The following is a 16,560-nucleotide window of genomic DNA, read 5'->3' on the forward strand; positions in this document are numbered from 1 at the left end:
GTTATGGAAAATGTGTATTATATTGACAATTAATAATATGTGAACAAAAGCAATCATAGCATTCAACAATTTTAATTCTTAACAAGAACAACACTAAACATGCTAAACAAAAATAAATTATACATGCAACATAAAATGATAATCTTACATTAACTAAAATTAAATTCATTCATAATTTGCGATAACGTTGAAAAATATATTTAAAAATTCAAAAGATTTTTTTTCTGTTTACTCTTAATAAAAATATTTATAAGGAATAGATTAATTAATGCAATAAACACACAATAAAATCCATTTATAGAAATCCCCACAAAAATGTGAAACAGATCTGTCTAAAAAAATTTCCAGATAGTCATTCACTTTCAATGGGTTTACTTAATGAATCAGTTAATAATAAAATGCTCTAAAAACAAACAACGTCAAACTTCCACGGAATCATCCATACTCCATTCCACCACTCCGTGATCATCACTACTAGCTGGACTTCTAGAACTCCTGACAATCCTTCGTAACGCTCCGAATGACCTGTCCTCCATCGTATCATCCAGATCTGTGTCAAGGTCAGTGTAGAATTTACCGCTCGTATCCATACTGGTATCTACGTCCGTATAGAACTTGTCACTGCCAGTGGTGTCTACGCTACGAGTGTCGGACTTCGATGCTCGCAATTCATATCCACCAGATGGTGCCTCTGCTTGGGCTTCCTCTCTTGCAAAGGTTGACGACAGCATGGAATCTCCCTCATTTCTCTCGATCAGTGGGGACATCAAGTTAAATCTGGGATAGCGGTCACTTATCCTGCCATAAGAGCCCATCTCCGAGTTGTTATTTGTGTCGTTACTGTAGAAATTATTGTTAGTATTATCTTCATCATCATTGTCATTGTCCTCGACATTATCATTGATTCTGTCATCGTTGTCAGAGGACTCTGTCTCTTGTAACTGGTGGTCCAGGAGGACTGGGGTGACACCCTCCACTTCCTCTAAAGCCTCTTTCACTGACTCGTCCATCTCTGAATCCTCTGTGGTAAAACTCTTATTTAGGGCACTACACTCCTCCTCTTCTTCATATTCCATGGAAAACTTTGGACCCTCATCAACAGCAGGTGAGTTGCAAGGTGTGTAACTAGGTATTCTGTCTTCACCACGAGAAGTAGAACTTATCCTAGCTTCATTATAAGGAGTTTCTCGTTCATCTTCACCCATGTCATCATCGGAGGTATCGTTCCTAAATGTCATGTCATCTATGGGTTTCAGAGCATCTCGAAGAAACGAGTCTATCCGCTTGGCAATGTCTGCATCACTGGAATTTGGGGACTGTGCTAGGTTTAAACTCTGAACATCTCGAGTCATACTCGCGATCAGGCCGGGGGAATCTGGACAGATGTCCTGATCTATCTCCTCATCTACAGTGTCTTCACTGCGACTCGGCTCAGAGAAATCATCTTTCATAAAGTCTAGCTGCCTCCTTCCACAAACTAAATCATACTCACTGTCTTCTTGTGTATATTCATAAGAATTTTCACCTTTAGGCCCAACACTGCTGTCATCCAAAATGTCTGAATTGTACAGTAACTGGTACCTTTTGCTGCATGCCATTCCAGCTAAGTACATAAGACTATGTGGGTTATTGACTTGACACTCTGATTCCAGGTCCATAAAGTCACAGGCACTCTCTGTTGCAATTCTCAGAAATTCCTTTTCAATCTTCTGGCCTTCTTTCTCTAGTTCTTTGACTATGTCCTCCATTGAGTACTTGACAAGGTTACAAGCACCAGGGGACTCTTTAGGGATCAGTCTCTGGGAAGTTTGAGATTCATTGGACTGGGACTGAATTCTAGATGGAGACAGGTTTACGGGATAAAGAGAAGAATTGCTACTGAGCCCTTCTTCATCAGAAAAGTCATGACAGAAGACAGCCTCTACAGTACCAGTAATGTCTTCTGGTCGGAACACAACATTGACTATGGTTTCATCTACATCTTCAACTTTCACTGATTCTTTAGCTGGTTTTGTCCTTTCAGCTTTTTGAGGACTTGTCTGTTTGGGTGGTCTCACACTATCTGTCCTCCTATAGGATAACAACTGCACAGGTTCTATGCCTTTGGGCTGGAAAAGCCTCTTCCATGACAGACGACGTCTCCTTTTCTCAGAACAATCTTCCATGAGCCTGACAATTCTCCTCTCTTCCTCATCCTGTGTGTATAATCTGGCTTTCTGACCCACTATTTTCAGATCCATTCCATTTTTTTCTGTTCCCTCAATATCATAATAATCCTCCACTTGGGCATCGATAGCATCACCTAAGCTTCTCAGTCTCTTTTGCAACATCTCCTCCTCTGGTGTTCTAAATCTGAATTTCATGTCTGCTCCATTTTTTGTTCCAAAGATATTATGGTAATGGTCCTTGAACTGGGCATCCATATCATCACCTAAGGTTTTCAAATCATCACTCAGGGTTTTCATTCTCTTTCCTACTACTTCTAAGTTCAAGCCATTCTCTGCTGTACCTTCTATGTCATAGTCACCATGCTGCTCTGTTCTAATAATGGGAGAGCTTGAGTACCTTGGTTTTGCAGACCTTTTGCCTGGTGTAACTTGAGGGGTATCACAATCACTGTGGTCCAAACTTGGCTCATAGCTAACAACTTCTGGTAATGGCAGAGCTGCATCATTCCTTCTTCCTTCTCTAGAAAACTCATCTATCTGAAGCAAAGTCTCAGAAGTTTGGGTTTCCACATTGCAATAAGCATTTAACTTTGAGTCCAAGTCTTCCAGAATTTCTTGTTCTGTTATATTTTGGGGTGAAAGAGAATTTTCAAACTTATAAATAAGATGCTCATCAAAATATGCATCCTGTACTTTATGTCTCAGGTCATATTTAGGCTTTGGAGATACCCATGGATTTGGAGAACGGAAACACATTTTACTTTCATCATATGTATCTGCTGTCATACTGTCTGTCATGTTTGCTTGGATGTACTTGTCCAAACCTTCCAGACTTGTTGATAGAGGATCCTCCTCTATTGCACTGGCTCCTGAGAAAGTGTCCTCCAAATAATTGGGACTCTTCACATCAGAGGATTTTGGCTTTGTCTCAGCACTCTTTCTGTGGGCTTTCTTCTTCTCTTTATCAGCATAGTCATCCTGAATAAGTGATTTCTCTGGACTGAGATTTCTTCTGTACACCTCAGCAGCAGTGACAAAGGTCGTAGGTAACTTCTTTCTTCTGTTGTCCACCCCTCTTTGATCCCCACCTTTATTGTACCTACTGCTATCTTGAGTTGACACAGATTCCCTGACTGGGTCACTCCTTCTATCTTTATGTAGATTCTCTGCTGACTTGGCTGCCTTCTGATCATCAGTGACACTAAACTGCATTTTCTCTGGAGAAGATTTCTCAAAAAATACTGATATTGTTGATTCCTCGTCTTGTTTAGCATTATTACTTCTATTTGCACCAACTTTACTACATACTGGAGACACAATACCATGCTCAATGTTGACATATTTCTTCCACCTTTTATCCCTCCAATCTACTAAGTTGTATTTATCTGCTAATGAACTCACAAAGGGAGATAACTTCCTCGTTTCCTTTTGAGCAGATAAATTCTTATCATTTCTGGCAGTTGGTTGAGTGTATGAGCTTTCTCCTTCCTGTTCCTTTTCATCCTGATAAGGTGCAACTTCCTCCTTTTGGTCATCAGAATCCGCCTCAAACTCAGGAGTAAAAGCTCTGTAATCACTGCAGGACATGTATGGATATTCCTCTGGATCTGTATCATTGATGTCTTCTAATGCTATGGGTCTTAATGGCTTTCTCTCCTCCATCAGATCTTCCCTCATGTTCTTGCTATGTAGGACTGGCATGCTCATACACTGCCCCTCGTCCTGGGACTCAGCACTCAGTGGCGTAAACTCACCACTACACTTGGTCTCGGACTTTGACCCCTGACCTGCCTCGTCAAGCTTTCTAACTTTAAAAGGCAGAAACTTCAGGTGAGACAGAATACTTCTCTTCTTCTGCGCTGCCTTTCTCTTCATTTTGGACTGATTCTCAGGGGAATTTTTACTGCTTTCTTTACCCATATTCTCTTTGTTGGAATCATCTAATGAACTGGCTGTTGTGTCCTGCTCTGCCTGCTTTCTCTCAAACATATCAATAAGAGGCTTGATATGCTCAGAAGCACTCCTCTGAGCTGTGTTGTGGAGCAGACCACCATACAATGGAATACAAGGTTTAGAGGGTCTACTCGACCCTACACTACTTGGAATGCATGGGTCACTTGTCTGAACTAAATGCCTAATGCTAAGATGTTCTAGCTCAATATCCCTTTGATAAGCATGATGGAACAGACTGGTTTTTTCTTCAACATTATCAGCACTAGCGTAATCTGGTCTGTATTTGATTGTGGGACTGTGTCCATTGTCTCTCTGGGACCAGGTCGGGTAGCCCCTGGGGGTGGGGACGGGGGTAACTTTTCTGTATTTAGACATATTTACCTGTGGGGTGCGAGGAACTGGGAAGGGTGGACTAATTGCATGCAGGGCTGTGTAGGAAAGTAAAATAATAAGGTGAGGGTTAGCATGATCACCACAATCACTGCTATATTTTTGTTTGGGGGGGATTAATACATTACTCTTGAGAGGATAGATAATATTTATAAAGATTGTTGAAATCAATTTCAGTGCTTTTCAAAATTATTGATCATCATCTCAATAGTTACCAAATAATTTTATTTTGGATTTATATACATATAGTATGTTCCATTTTCTTTCAGCCAAAACTTTTCCAAATAACAATTTTCTAGTGAACAACAGCATAACGACCTTAAAATTGATCTGAAATCTTGCTTAACATTTTGAAAATCTTTGACAAAACAGTGTGATTGTGATGATCTAATGAACATGCAACAGACATTACATATAGAGCACAAAGATGACCATTATCATAGTAGAAAGTGTTAAACATTACAGTAAAACATTGTCACAGCAAATATGTTTATAAGGGCTATTCCAGCCAATACCTAGCCCCCCTCCCCCGTCTCCCCTCCCAAACATTCTCTTCATGCATTAGAAAAATTCTGGGTCCCTTGCATTTTGCTAAATGCATGTTTTACTGTATATACTATAGATAGTAATAGTGCATTGCTACACACTATAAAGTTAGCCATTTTGCTTAACTACACATAAAATGACATAAGCTATACACTGCCAGTCTCTGTTTTAATAGTGGATTATAGATTAATCTAATTAATTACCTGGTTTTTCCCTTTTAAGGACTGGTGGTTCTTCTGTTACAGGTGGCTTTGGTTCAATCTATAACAAAGTTACAGTTATAGTTTAAATCCAGACATGAAGAAAGGAACAACTTAATTTATAAACTATTCTCTGATGATAATTTGTTTTTAATTAAGAAATGAATTTAATTTTTGAAGATTCATGAGGTTATATTTACATCCACTGAATATTTTCTCCTTCATTTCTTAAGAAAACCCATTGCGTTAATCACTGCATGAACTACATTAGGCATGACGCCTGTACAGATTTCTTGATCAGTGGCTGTTCCATCAATGAAACATATAAAGACGTTCGCATCATTAATACAATAATTAATCTTTTTAATCCTACTTTAAATGATTATTTAAACAGATATAAATATAAACAATAAAATGTCTTTCTTTGTTTGTTATTACTGGAATTAACGGTCGCAGCTATTGCAGAAAAAATTTACATAACCCGCTTACGCAGGTTATGTATTTTTTCTGCAACAGCTGCTTCCGTTAATTCCAGTAATAACAAACAAAGAAAGCATTTTATTGTTTCAATGAACTACGACGCTTCACGCCGGCATATTTCATGAAGCGCGTTAGCACTTCATGATAAATATGCCAGCGTGAAGCGTTGTAGTTCATATAACTCATGAATCTTCAAAAAATTAAATTCATTTCTTATATTTACATTATTTTTCTGATGACTTGCCGTAAAATTTACGCCATTCAACTGTCATTTTTAAAGCAAAACAGTGTGCACTATATTTTTTGACGTCAAGTGCGGTATCATGACGTAACAATGGAGATATTCATGCTTATTCGTGGTACATATGTAATGTAGTTCACGAGAAAATGAACTGCATTTTATTTTGTAAAGAATCATTGGGGAAATTTATTGGAAATGTAATATTTATTAATTAACCTTTTCCACAGGTTTTTTGGTACTGGCTGCCGTGGATCGTAACTTGATAGGACCACCTTCAAATATGTTCCCAAGACCTACACCCATCACTTTCTTCCCTTTCACTTCATGCTTTTCTTCTGCTAAAACAAAGTTATATCAAAAGTTATCATCATCCTGCTACACTACATTGCTAAAACTCTTGTCAATTTGTTGCTAAATACATTTAAAAATAATGAATTCATTTTTTAAGTTTTGTGGGTTTTATTGGCAAAACTATAACAGTATAATTCCTCCCTGTTTTGCTGACAAAATAAATGAATTCTTACTGCAAATTGCAAATTTTCATATTATGGTTGTGACAAAGCAAGATAACTGAGTTTGTTTTAATCAAGTGTTCAAAATGAATCTTTGTGTAAAAATTTCCTTCATTTAATGTTGATCATGATCTCAAAGTTCCTACATTTCTTCAATTGCTATCGATATCTTAATTTCATTAGTACCTTGTGGAGTTTCTGGAGCCACTTCATTAGACTCCCCCTCCTCTATGACCTCCACGAAGTTGGACGGGAACACCCCTGTCTTCCCATTGACCACGCCTTCCCACCATCCCTCCTCCTCCTACAAAACAATCACATACATATACCAGACCTGTTTACCCATATCATCGTCTCTCAGTATTTTTGCTTAGATTTATCCATGAGATTTGGCAATTGCCAGTAAGATTTAACTTTCCAACAATGTTTCATATTTTTAAAGAGAACTTGCTTTTCTGATTACAAAAAAACTTGGTTTAACATTATGGTCTTTGTCATTTTATAATACCGTGCAGCATTTTGGCAACTTGACATCACTTAAGTGTTTGAAATCTTTCTCTTTTTTAGTGATTCAAAAGCGTAAAACAAAGACAGATCATAACAAAAACTAACTGCTAATTCTAAACAAACATATTTCTGATTTCCTTTATTTTCATGAAAGCAAATCGTGAGATGTATTTTAAACTAAAAATCCGTACAAAATACGGAGAAATCATAAGAGTAAACAGGTCTGATGTACATCAGTCTTTCACCTACAGTTGAACTTTGTTTTCTCAAACCCAAATATTTCTATTACCATGGATATGTCAAAGTGAGTTGGAAGTTCCAATTTCTATCTTTCAATGTAATTTAATCTAAATTTCTTGAAATTCTATATCTCATAATGTATTTCTTGTCCCATTGAGTTCAAAATTATGAGGACAGACTGCATCAAATATCAAGGTAAAGTTCTATTTTTGAGCATTAAATTACGGAATAAATGTAAGAAGTTACACACATTTTACATGTATAACCTTGATTTGTACAATTTTTAGCAGGGGTTTTAAAAGACGGTAGTCCGAGGTCCGTGACATAAAATTTATGGGGGCGGACAAGCTAATTGTTACCCTTGGATAATCCGTCGGACTAGTGGTTTTTGAGAAGAAAAACATATTTTCATTTAATTTTTAAAAATTTTTTTTTAACACCCTGGAATGCCTTATGTTGCCTCAGAAATTAATTAAAATTAAGGCCTAAAAAATTATGTAGGTTTCCTGTAACCTGACCAATACATTCAAATTACCCCTGAATGGACTTTTTTTTTCTGCCAAATGGCAAAACCCTCAGCTGGTGCATTTACCTTAAATATAAAGAGTAATCATTATTGTAACAACAATTTCCACCCAACACTTTTTTTTAATGTTCGTTTTATGCCACTAGGCAGCCATGTTGGCCGGGTGTCCACTGTAAATATAGCACCTGCTTTATTCAGTCCGGGGATGTTTGACCATTCATAAGCAAAAAAAAAATTTGAATATAGTGTCAAGCAGATGGATACATTTTTGAGGCAATTTGTATTCCATGTAGGCAAAAGGTGTTACATTATCATGATTATTAGCACGCAAAAATACTTAGCTAATCAAAAAACTTGCTTCAACTAGAATATTTTTTTTCTTCAAATATCACACATCTTTTGTTTTCTGTCCTTGACTAAGAAAGTTATGCTTGCTAAGACGGATAACTTTAACATTGGTACAATGTTATCTTTCTTTCAATAATGTTCATCAACAAATTGAATGATTTGAAATTTCCCCCCAAATGGTAGAAAACATTTGAATAAATTTCCTATTTATCTCCACCTTCTCTTACAGAATGCTTGTCATTAGGCCTAAAAAAAATTTACTTTTTGGTTCTTAGGCCCGCCTGCATTTCATTCAACAATGCGCATTACCCATTTTTATCCTCAAATGAATAAAATTTCTCTCATGCGCTCGTACGGTGCCAAAAAAATCCAAAATTCCAGACCGCATTTTGACTGCAATTTAGGAATCAGTAAAACGTTTGACAAACATCAAGATGATCCAGACTTTTGACCTAGTTAAAATCACAAATATGGCCGTCAAGTAAACAGGATAAGGTGCCAAGATTAAGTCAAGTTATTGTGGCATTGATTTTAGTGCAAATTCATGAGGTAATGTTTTTCCATGGTAAAAAGTGGGGGTTTCTGAAGGTTTTCCATGCTAGAACTTGATCAGTAACACTATCAAAGACGTCTCCCTCAACTTCAGAACTCGGACGTCAGCAAGATTTGCAGATTTCATTTAGCAGTGTTTAGTGTGGGTTAACCAAAGACTGATGAATTTGACAATGTTTAATAAAATCATTAGCGCTATTTAGAGTGCTGAAACACTTAGATTAATTGTGTTACGTGAGCAATTGACCAAATATATCACCAAAAGTGTTGGGTTTTGTAAGTTTAAATGTCTCATTTTTAGGATGCCATCGTTTCATTACACGTATCATTGGGATGTAGAAGATGCAAGTGAAAAGAGAAAGACGCAGGAAATAATTATTTTGATTTCTACACTTGATGTTGAAGCACTATTGATTAAAACTTGCTAGTTTTGTAATTATACCTTTAAAAAAATTTAATATCTGGCATCTGTTTTTCATGAGATAAAAAGGAAAAAAATGCCTCCCTCCCGCATTTATTTTAGAGATAACTGTCCTGAGAACCAAGTTATTAATTTTTTTTGGCTTTATATAATAATGATAAAATTTGAATGCAACTACCTCAAAACAGGTGTGTCCAGGCCTGAGAACCGGAACTAACTTCAGTTTTATTCAGCCTAAAGGCTTATATTACAGTGTCTACTTGTTTCAATATTCAACACATGAATTAAAAACCTAAATTTTGTTAATAATCATTTACATTTTTTGCCTATAGCAGGACACATGCAATGAAAAATCTATGGTCCTTCCATCATTAATTACCTGTTTAATAACTTCCACAATATCCCCCACTTCTATTTTAAGTTCATCCTCATTCTCTGGTTCATAGTCAAACAGGACCTTGGCTTTCTTCCTCTTCTCTGTGTGGTGATGCTCTAAAACATAAATTAACGTGTCAATAAATGTACAACAATTCTGGGTATATTGTTCCTTTTTTTTTAATTTTGGAGTTCGTGAAAAGTCCAACTTCAAACTTACCAAAACTTTTATACTTTCTCAGTCTATTAAGCATTATGTCCTTGATTTTTCAAATCAGAATGATATACTTTTATATATGCCAAAACATATATGTAGATGCTGTGCTTATTTACTACAAAAATCAATTCATGCATACAATAGTGACATGCTAATCAATAGAGATAGCCTTTCCAAGTAGATGAATAACATTTTTCAGCAGTATTAAGCTTAGGTTTATCAATTTATAGATCCTTTTAATCAAACAAAAAAAATCAATACATGTTTTACCATTATGTAACATGAACAGCTGTTCCCTAAATATTGCTGATCAGAAATCTTATTTTCCCATTTTTTACTGTTTCATAAGCAGTAAAAAAGGAACATCAAAATATGATTCAGCTTTTAAGGTAAGTGTAAATAAGCTTTGTTCCCTTCCTTTTTTCTTCAGGATCCCATATCTTATTCAAAATATATAAGAAAAAAACTAGCCATTTAATTTTTTTTTAGCATAAAACTTGATAATCATTAATATTGATTCAAAGCTTTATAGTAGGATATAATCCCAGCCCAATGTACAGCAAAGACACTAATAGCTACTATATTGTTTCCTTCTGACATTTGAAATGAGGGAAAAAAATAAAAATACACAAGATTTTGAATATACTTGAACATTTTCCACTTTAAAGTGTTGAGCCAGTCTATGCATGCACTATTATTTTCATATTTAAGTTTCTAAGGAAAAATTCAGGTCTGGTCAGACATTGTCACATTACTCTCATTGTTATCTATTATTTTATTAAAAGAGAAATTAGTTTCTTCTTTAATATGATGCTTAACCTTATATGACTACATGTAACAAGCCCTAAACATCAGCCTTTAATTGTTGTTTATGTACCTTTCCTTTTCTGGGGTGCAGCCCCCACATGGACATCTTTGAGTTTACTGGCCAGTTCTTTAACAGAGGATCTTTGCTGGGCAACAAGAAGGTCTTTCTTGGGCTCTTCTTTTTTCTTCTCTATTACCTGGAATAAAGAACATTAAACATGTTAACATTACCCATGAACACCCCCACCCCCAAAGAAATCATAACTTTAAGAAAAATATTCCAATAGCTATTTTAATACATGTATGTTAAATTTGGCCAGATATAACTCACATCTACTAAATATTTCGAAAATTAAATATCCTTTAAAAAAATCACAAGCCCAATTGAAAGAAAACCATATTTACCACCTGGTTTTTCTTACTTGGCTAAATTCAAAGAATTAATTAAAAATCTCCCCTTTCAACAGTAAAGAACTATATGCGGTATATTGCATATATTTGCCCCCACAAAAGTCAAATTTTGAAAACTTCTTGAAATGTGCTGAATTCAATAAATTGTATGAAAGATATAAATTAACAGAAAATATTATAGTGTCAAAGCAGTGTATTCACAATTTTTGTTTTTATGACATCGCAAACTAGTCCGATTTTATATCCTTTTTCAGAAAGAGAACAAAATTGACAAAATTTCAACAATTTTAGCTTGAAAATTTACAGAGCGCAAGTTTGTTCAGGAACAATATTGACATATTTCATTGATATTATCATTCTACACATTATATCAAAATATTGATCCTGAACACACATGCGCTCGGTGACTTTTACTCAAAATATCGACAAAATATGTACATTTTTCTGTAAAATTCATAAAAAAACTGAAATTTACGTCATGTTTATGACGTCATTACGTACATATGGCGTCATTACTTAGGAAAATATTAAGTGCTTTGAAGTCAGCATATACTCCCCTGTTTAAGAACTTAATTAAATATATCTCCATCAAAGTTTGATTTGGGGGGCAAATATTGGTTATTACCGAATAAAGTTCTTTCCCCTGTCCATACCTTGACAAAGTTGTCGGGGAACATGCCCTTTTTGCCGTTCAGCTCCCCCTCCCACCAGCCTCCTTCTGACGTCTGGACATTCTTGATGATGTCCCCCACTTTAATGGTAAGCTCATCCTCCTGTTCTGCATCATAATCAAATTCCACCAAAACTTCAACTGCAAAGGGGAAAATTTTTTTAGCATTTCAGTTGAATTTTCAATTCAAGGTAGAGTAATATGTGGCTTACAAATTATTAATAAATATTCTATTAATTGTTACAATTTAATTTCAGCACTGACCTCACAATCTACTGTAAAATCATGCATTTTCATGGGGTCAAATTTTCGAGGTAAAAAGGAAAAGATATATGCTTGTGGGGATTTGATTTCGTGGTTGGAAAATGTTAAGTAGTAATGCAAATGAAATTTTACACTACGTGGTGGTCATAAATTTGTGTGTCTCTCCATACCTCGAAAACAACAAAAATTAAACCCCCAGGAAAATGAGTGATTTTGCAGTATCATAAACCAGATAAACTGTAAACATACTAACCTTCATCACTGAATCAATTACAATTAATAACTAGTAATTATAATTATTACATGTTCCCTGAAATAACTATCTAGTGATCAGTTAGAAATTCTCATTTGAACTTAATTTTCTTTTTTTACACTAAGGTTAATTTTAGCTCTGTTTTCATACTTTTTTGCATTTAATTATATAAGAGAAAATAATATGTTTTATGGTGTGACCGTTGGGGCGAGCACAGTTGTACCATCAAAAACACTTGAAAAATTGATCAGCCACTTCAAACATCAAGCCGCATGAGACATCTCGAATAGCTGTGACGTCACACGACATCACGGAGCTCATCGAAGCTTTCGGAGACAGCTGAGCGTCTGGTTGAAACTAAAGACCTTATGCAATTTTGGTCAAAAAACCTTGCAGAGTTATTTTTTGTTTCTTTGAAAGATTTCTACAAACTGAAAGCCAAGCTAATTGCTTTAGGTTATTATTTATTTAATTGCGCAAAGGACATTGGGTAGTAAAGGAATTCTGGGGATGTTTCACAAAAAAAATTTGCCTGACGTATGCACAGATTTCATTCCAAATTTTGAATTCCTCTGTTCTTACACATTAGTCTATTGAGCTCGCTTCGCAAACGTCGCTTCACTCGCTATTAAAGATTTATTTTCCTATGCTGCAAGGCTCAAGGATAGAAAATGCAACTTTAAAAAAAAATCATATCTAAAAACAAACTGTGAAATAACCTATATATGTACATGTTGTCCTTTGATATTAAGATAAATGGATTAAACTTTATAACATGATTCTTGCCCATATAATTTTAAGTATGCTTAGTGTGCAAAAAATTGCTAGACAGAAAAAGTTTCCTCAATTTTTGGCCAGGAATAACTATCAGGAAATACTTGGAATAGATTATTTTTTTAAACACTCAATGTAATCAGATATCCGTAAATTTAAAATGATAAAAATTTCATATCAACAAAAAAAAATGTGGGAAAACGTAAAATGCTTCCTATTCTAGTAGACTGTCAAAGTGTCAAACTGTGATAAAACAAACTTATAATAACTATATTGCAGAGGCGTTGAAAGAGGGGGTTTAAAACCCTTTGAAATAAGCTGCACTGTGCAGACCTAACGTTATATATCTATCATGTTGCTTACTCAACAGTAGTAAAATACTTGAGATAAACAAGTACATTTTGAAGTTATCATAATATTACTGAAATGTTTCATACAACTGAATATATTCTACACTAGACCAATTAGGCATTTGAGAGTCAAGCATCTTTTCCTGTATTTATGTCACATTGTCCCCACAACAAATCGGATTTTTTTTTTTGTGAATGACCTCCTTTAAAATCTTTACTTTTTCAGAGTAATTGCTTCATTGTTTATTGAATGACACTACTCCACAAAAGTACAATAAAAGTTTCTGTTTTGTGGAATGTGACTATTCATGTGCTCAGGTAAAGCCCTGTGTTGACATCATGATTCTGGAATGTTTACAACACCTGCACCTGAACGACTCAAGCGGCTTGATCATTATTCAAGCTTCAGGGATGTAAAAATTGTGAAAGAAAAAAAATAAGGAGTGTTGGGAAAAAGTTTCCATCGTTGAAAATTTTGCATCATTTGGATACTGTCAGAAAGGTGTTTTATCATCTGTCAACGACTTCCTGACCAAACGTGAAATATTTTGGCGCTTAAATGAAAACACCACATACCATGCAATATGTATCACTATCATTTGATTGAAAAGTTGAATTTATACATTTTTTAAAAGAACAACATATAAAACAAGTCTTACCCATTTTGAAATAGTTAGAAGTATCAAGTTGTCAACTCATTTCTTTCGTACAATGACTTACAAATATGGCGGAAAGTCACGTGACCATACAAAAACCTTTCTAAGCCTATAGCTTATTTCAATATAGTAGATCAAAGTAACTGATGAAAGTAAAAACGTGACAGACGTGTGTTTTGAAATAAAAATAAAACAGATTACTTAAATAAAATCTTTTATTGGCTAACGTTTTATATATATATTTTTTTCAATACCGTCGGTGAGCTTTCATGAAATTAACATGTATACTTCCATGTGCAATTTCTCGAGACAAGACTTTTTATATTAATTGACCTTTTGAACTTGAGTTTGGAGTTCTGTTGTACTTAAAAAACAAATTTGGTTTTCATATTTAAATGGTTGGAGCTAGTGATTTCATTCTACACAAGCGTATTCCCTGTGACAAGACCTCCCCTTGAATGCAATTAAACAATTTTGACCCTGTTATGACCTTGACCTTTGATTTTGATTCACTTTTACTTCGGTTATATCTTTTTAACAGTTAGACAAGGACTTTATTTTTTGGCATATGTATTTCTCGTGATAAGACACTCTATTCGGTACAAACACGTTACCCTTTGACCATGACTTCATCGTCGCAAACCACGGTCAAAATGTACGATCCTCTACCATTCTGGCGGGTAGGAGAGAGCTACATGCGGACTCCGAACCGTGGCTTGAGACGATGTCAAACTCGTGACCTCGGAGTTTGGCCTACTTTTAAAAACGTTTACCTCGACCGAAACCTTGGAAAGGTTGCTATAGGACTTTGCTATTTCACATGTCTTGTTCCTTGTGGTAAGAGCTTCCCTTAGTTACCATGCACATTTCGACCGTTTGATCTTGAGCTTTTAAATTGAAAAGCTTTCAGTCGTAGGTAAAAATACAAGGTCAAAGTCAAAAAAGTACTCAATTAAGTAGGTCTTATCATTTTGAATATGAAAGTCCTAACACAAAGCATAGGTGCTTTATTGGTTTCAGGTTGGTGTATTTTCTGTCTTATGCATGTGTTTTTTAATACACTCAAAGGTGCTTGTAGACAGTACTTTCCAGACCCCCCCCCCCCCCCACGGGTTCAAAGATATTTTTTATTTTTATTCACCTTTTTTTCCATAAAGTTATCTTGTAGTACACATTTACAATGTATTCCATATCAAAAATCCAAAAATTAATTATTAACGATTAAGAATAATTAAGAATTATCATTTTATTTAATTAAAAAAATGAAATCGGCGGTATTATAAACTCGGGTATTTTTTCTCTTTTTTTTTTAAAATAAAATGTTAGGCCTATTTTTTTTTTTTTTAGATTTTTCATTTGGAATACATTGTAAATGTGAACCAGAAGATAAATTTATGAATAAATATATCTTTGGTCCCGCGTTGTGTATTTAGGCAAGGCCGTAACTGGGCTCAAAGTTTTAATGAGGCAATGGATCTGGGGGCCACTCGAGTCTCATGTCCATAGGAGTTTCTGAGGGGGTTCTCTGGGGATACGGGATTTAAAAAAAAATTCAAAGACAATCTTTGAATCCAGAGGAATATTGATCCTTACGCTGAAGGTTCGAATCAGCACTGCGGGGATGTGGAGATATAACCTTCGGAAGAGTCCGTAAAAACCGAGGTCCCATGTTGCAGTATGATATTGATATGCTTGCACAAAAAAGATCGGTCAATGGCCCTGAGCGCCAAGTATTGCTCTAAAATTTGCAGCCATCTACTGCAAGTGGTGGCATCTTAATAAGAGGGAAAAAATCTTGAAATGGGCGTAAAACAAAAATAAACAAATAAAATAAAATAAAAAAGAAACAGACAAACAAATTAAAACTAAAGTTTTGATAATTATTTTTTTTACATGCGTTCTAAACATTAATGACACACCTGGTAAGAAGATTTACAGGTTTACAGAAATTGAAAGTATTATTTTAGTACTAAGACAAATAATTAATTAAAGTTAAAAATAAATCTCTTTTTTTTTCAATTTTCACTATGCTCTAAAATTTTAGTGAGGCATTTGCTTCACTTGCCTTACGGCCTTGTTAGAGGGTGGGGTCCTGCATGTCCACAAGCACCATTGAATAAAACGACAATTTATAGAAATGTGATATTTTTAAAGTGCTAATTTCAGCAATTTTCAATACTTATATAATGAGTTTAATATACTTCTATTATAAACAGATAAAGTAACTTGAATAACACACAAGCGCAGCACATACATGTATATGCTATTCAAAACTGCAAAAGCTATGATCATGATGATCAAGATTAATTTGTCACTCCAAGCACAGGGACTTGCTCCTGGCGTGTAAAAAATATTTATAAAAAAACTCGATATACTATAAAACTACATGTAGTTTTATAGTATATATCGTTTTTTTTTTTAATAAATATTTTTTACACGCCAGAAGCAAGTCCCTGTGCTCCAAGGTCAAGGTCACGAGGGTAAAAAAAATCCTAAGAACTTCAAAGTTCTTGGCATAAGGAATTTGCATGTACATGTATGTGAAATAAGAAATATTTGTTGAAAAATATTGAAAATATCGCGCGGGAATTTATATTAAATTTTGTAGCTCACTTGACACGAGTTATCCTACTTTTAATACTCTTTTCGATGAGAAGGTAGAAATCTCCCTTATGCAATCCATCAATCGATTCCATTCC

General features: G+C 34.9%; 1 protein-coding gene across 2 annotated transcripts; it reads right to left on the minus strand.

The window, feature by feature from the left end:
* Nucleotides 1-131: 131 nt before the first annotated feature.
* Nucleotides 132-13,938, minus strand: LOC134235563 (uncharacterized). 2 transcript variants are annotated; one of them, XM_062717795.1, is made up of 8 exons: nucleotides 13,865-13,938; nucleotides 11,548-11,705; nucleotides 10,554-10,680; nucleotides 9,464-9,576; nucleotides 6,677-6,794; nucleotides 6,195-6,313; nucleotides 5,261-5,318; nucleotides 132-4,549 (listed from the first exon to the last, which is right to left on the minus strand). In XM_062717795.1, the coding sequence occupies exons 1-8, from the start codon at nucleotides 13,866-13,868 to the stop codon at nucleotides 420-422; spliced, it is 4,827 nt and encodes a 1,608-aa protein (XP_062573779.1). In that variant the 5' UTR covers nucleotides 13,869-13,938; the 3' UTR covers nucleotides 132-419. The 2 variants fall into 2 exon arrangements, with proteins under 2 accessions (XP_062573779.1, XP_062573716.1); XM_062717732.1 differs by having other exon boundaries at nucleotides 133-4,549; nucleotides 6,195-6,316.
* Between the last annotated feature and the right edge of the window lie 2,622 nt (nucleotides 13,939-16,560).

The sequence above is a fragment of the Saccostrea cucullata genome, unplaced genomic scaffold, assembly GCF_032062105.1.
Source record: "Saccostrea cucullata isolate Sc308-1 unplaced genomic scaffold, CSIRO_AGI_Scuc_v1 ctg2585, whole genome shotgun sequence".
Lineage (NCBI taxonomy): Eukaryota > Metazoa > Mollusca > Bivalvia > Ostreida > Ostreidae > Saccostrea > Saccostrea cuccullata.

Bases quoted from the DNA above. Each gene is read 5' to 3' on its own strand.
- LOC134235563 (XM_062717732.1), bottom strand. The intron at 10,681-11,547 runs GTATGGACAGGG...TCTTTATTCCAG, and splicing joins TCCCCGACAACTTTGTCAAG to GTAATAGAGAAGAAAAAAGA. The intron at 5,319-6,194 runs GTTAATTAATAA...ACTTTGTTATAG, and splicing joins CCAAAAAACCTGTGGAAAAG to ATTGAACCAAAGCCACCTGT.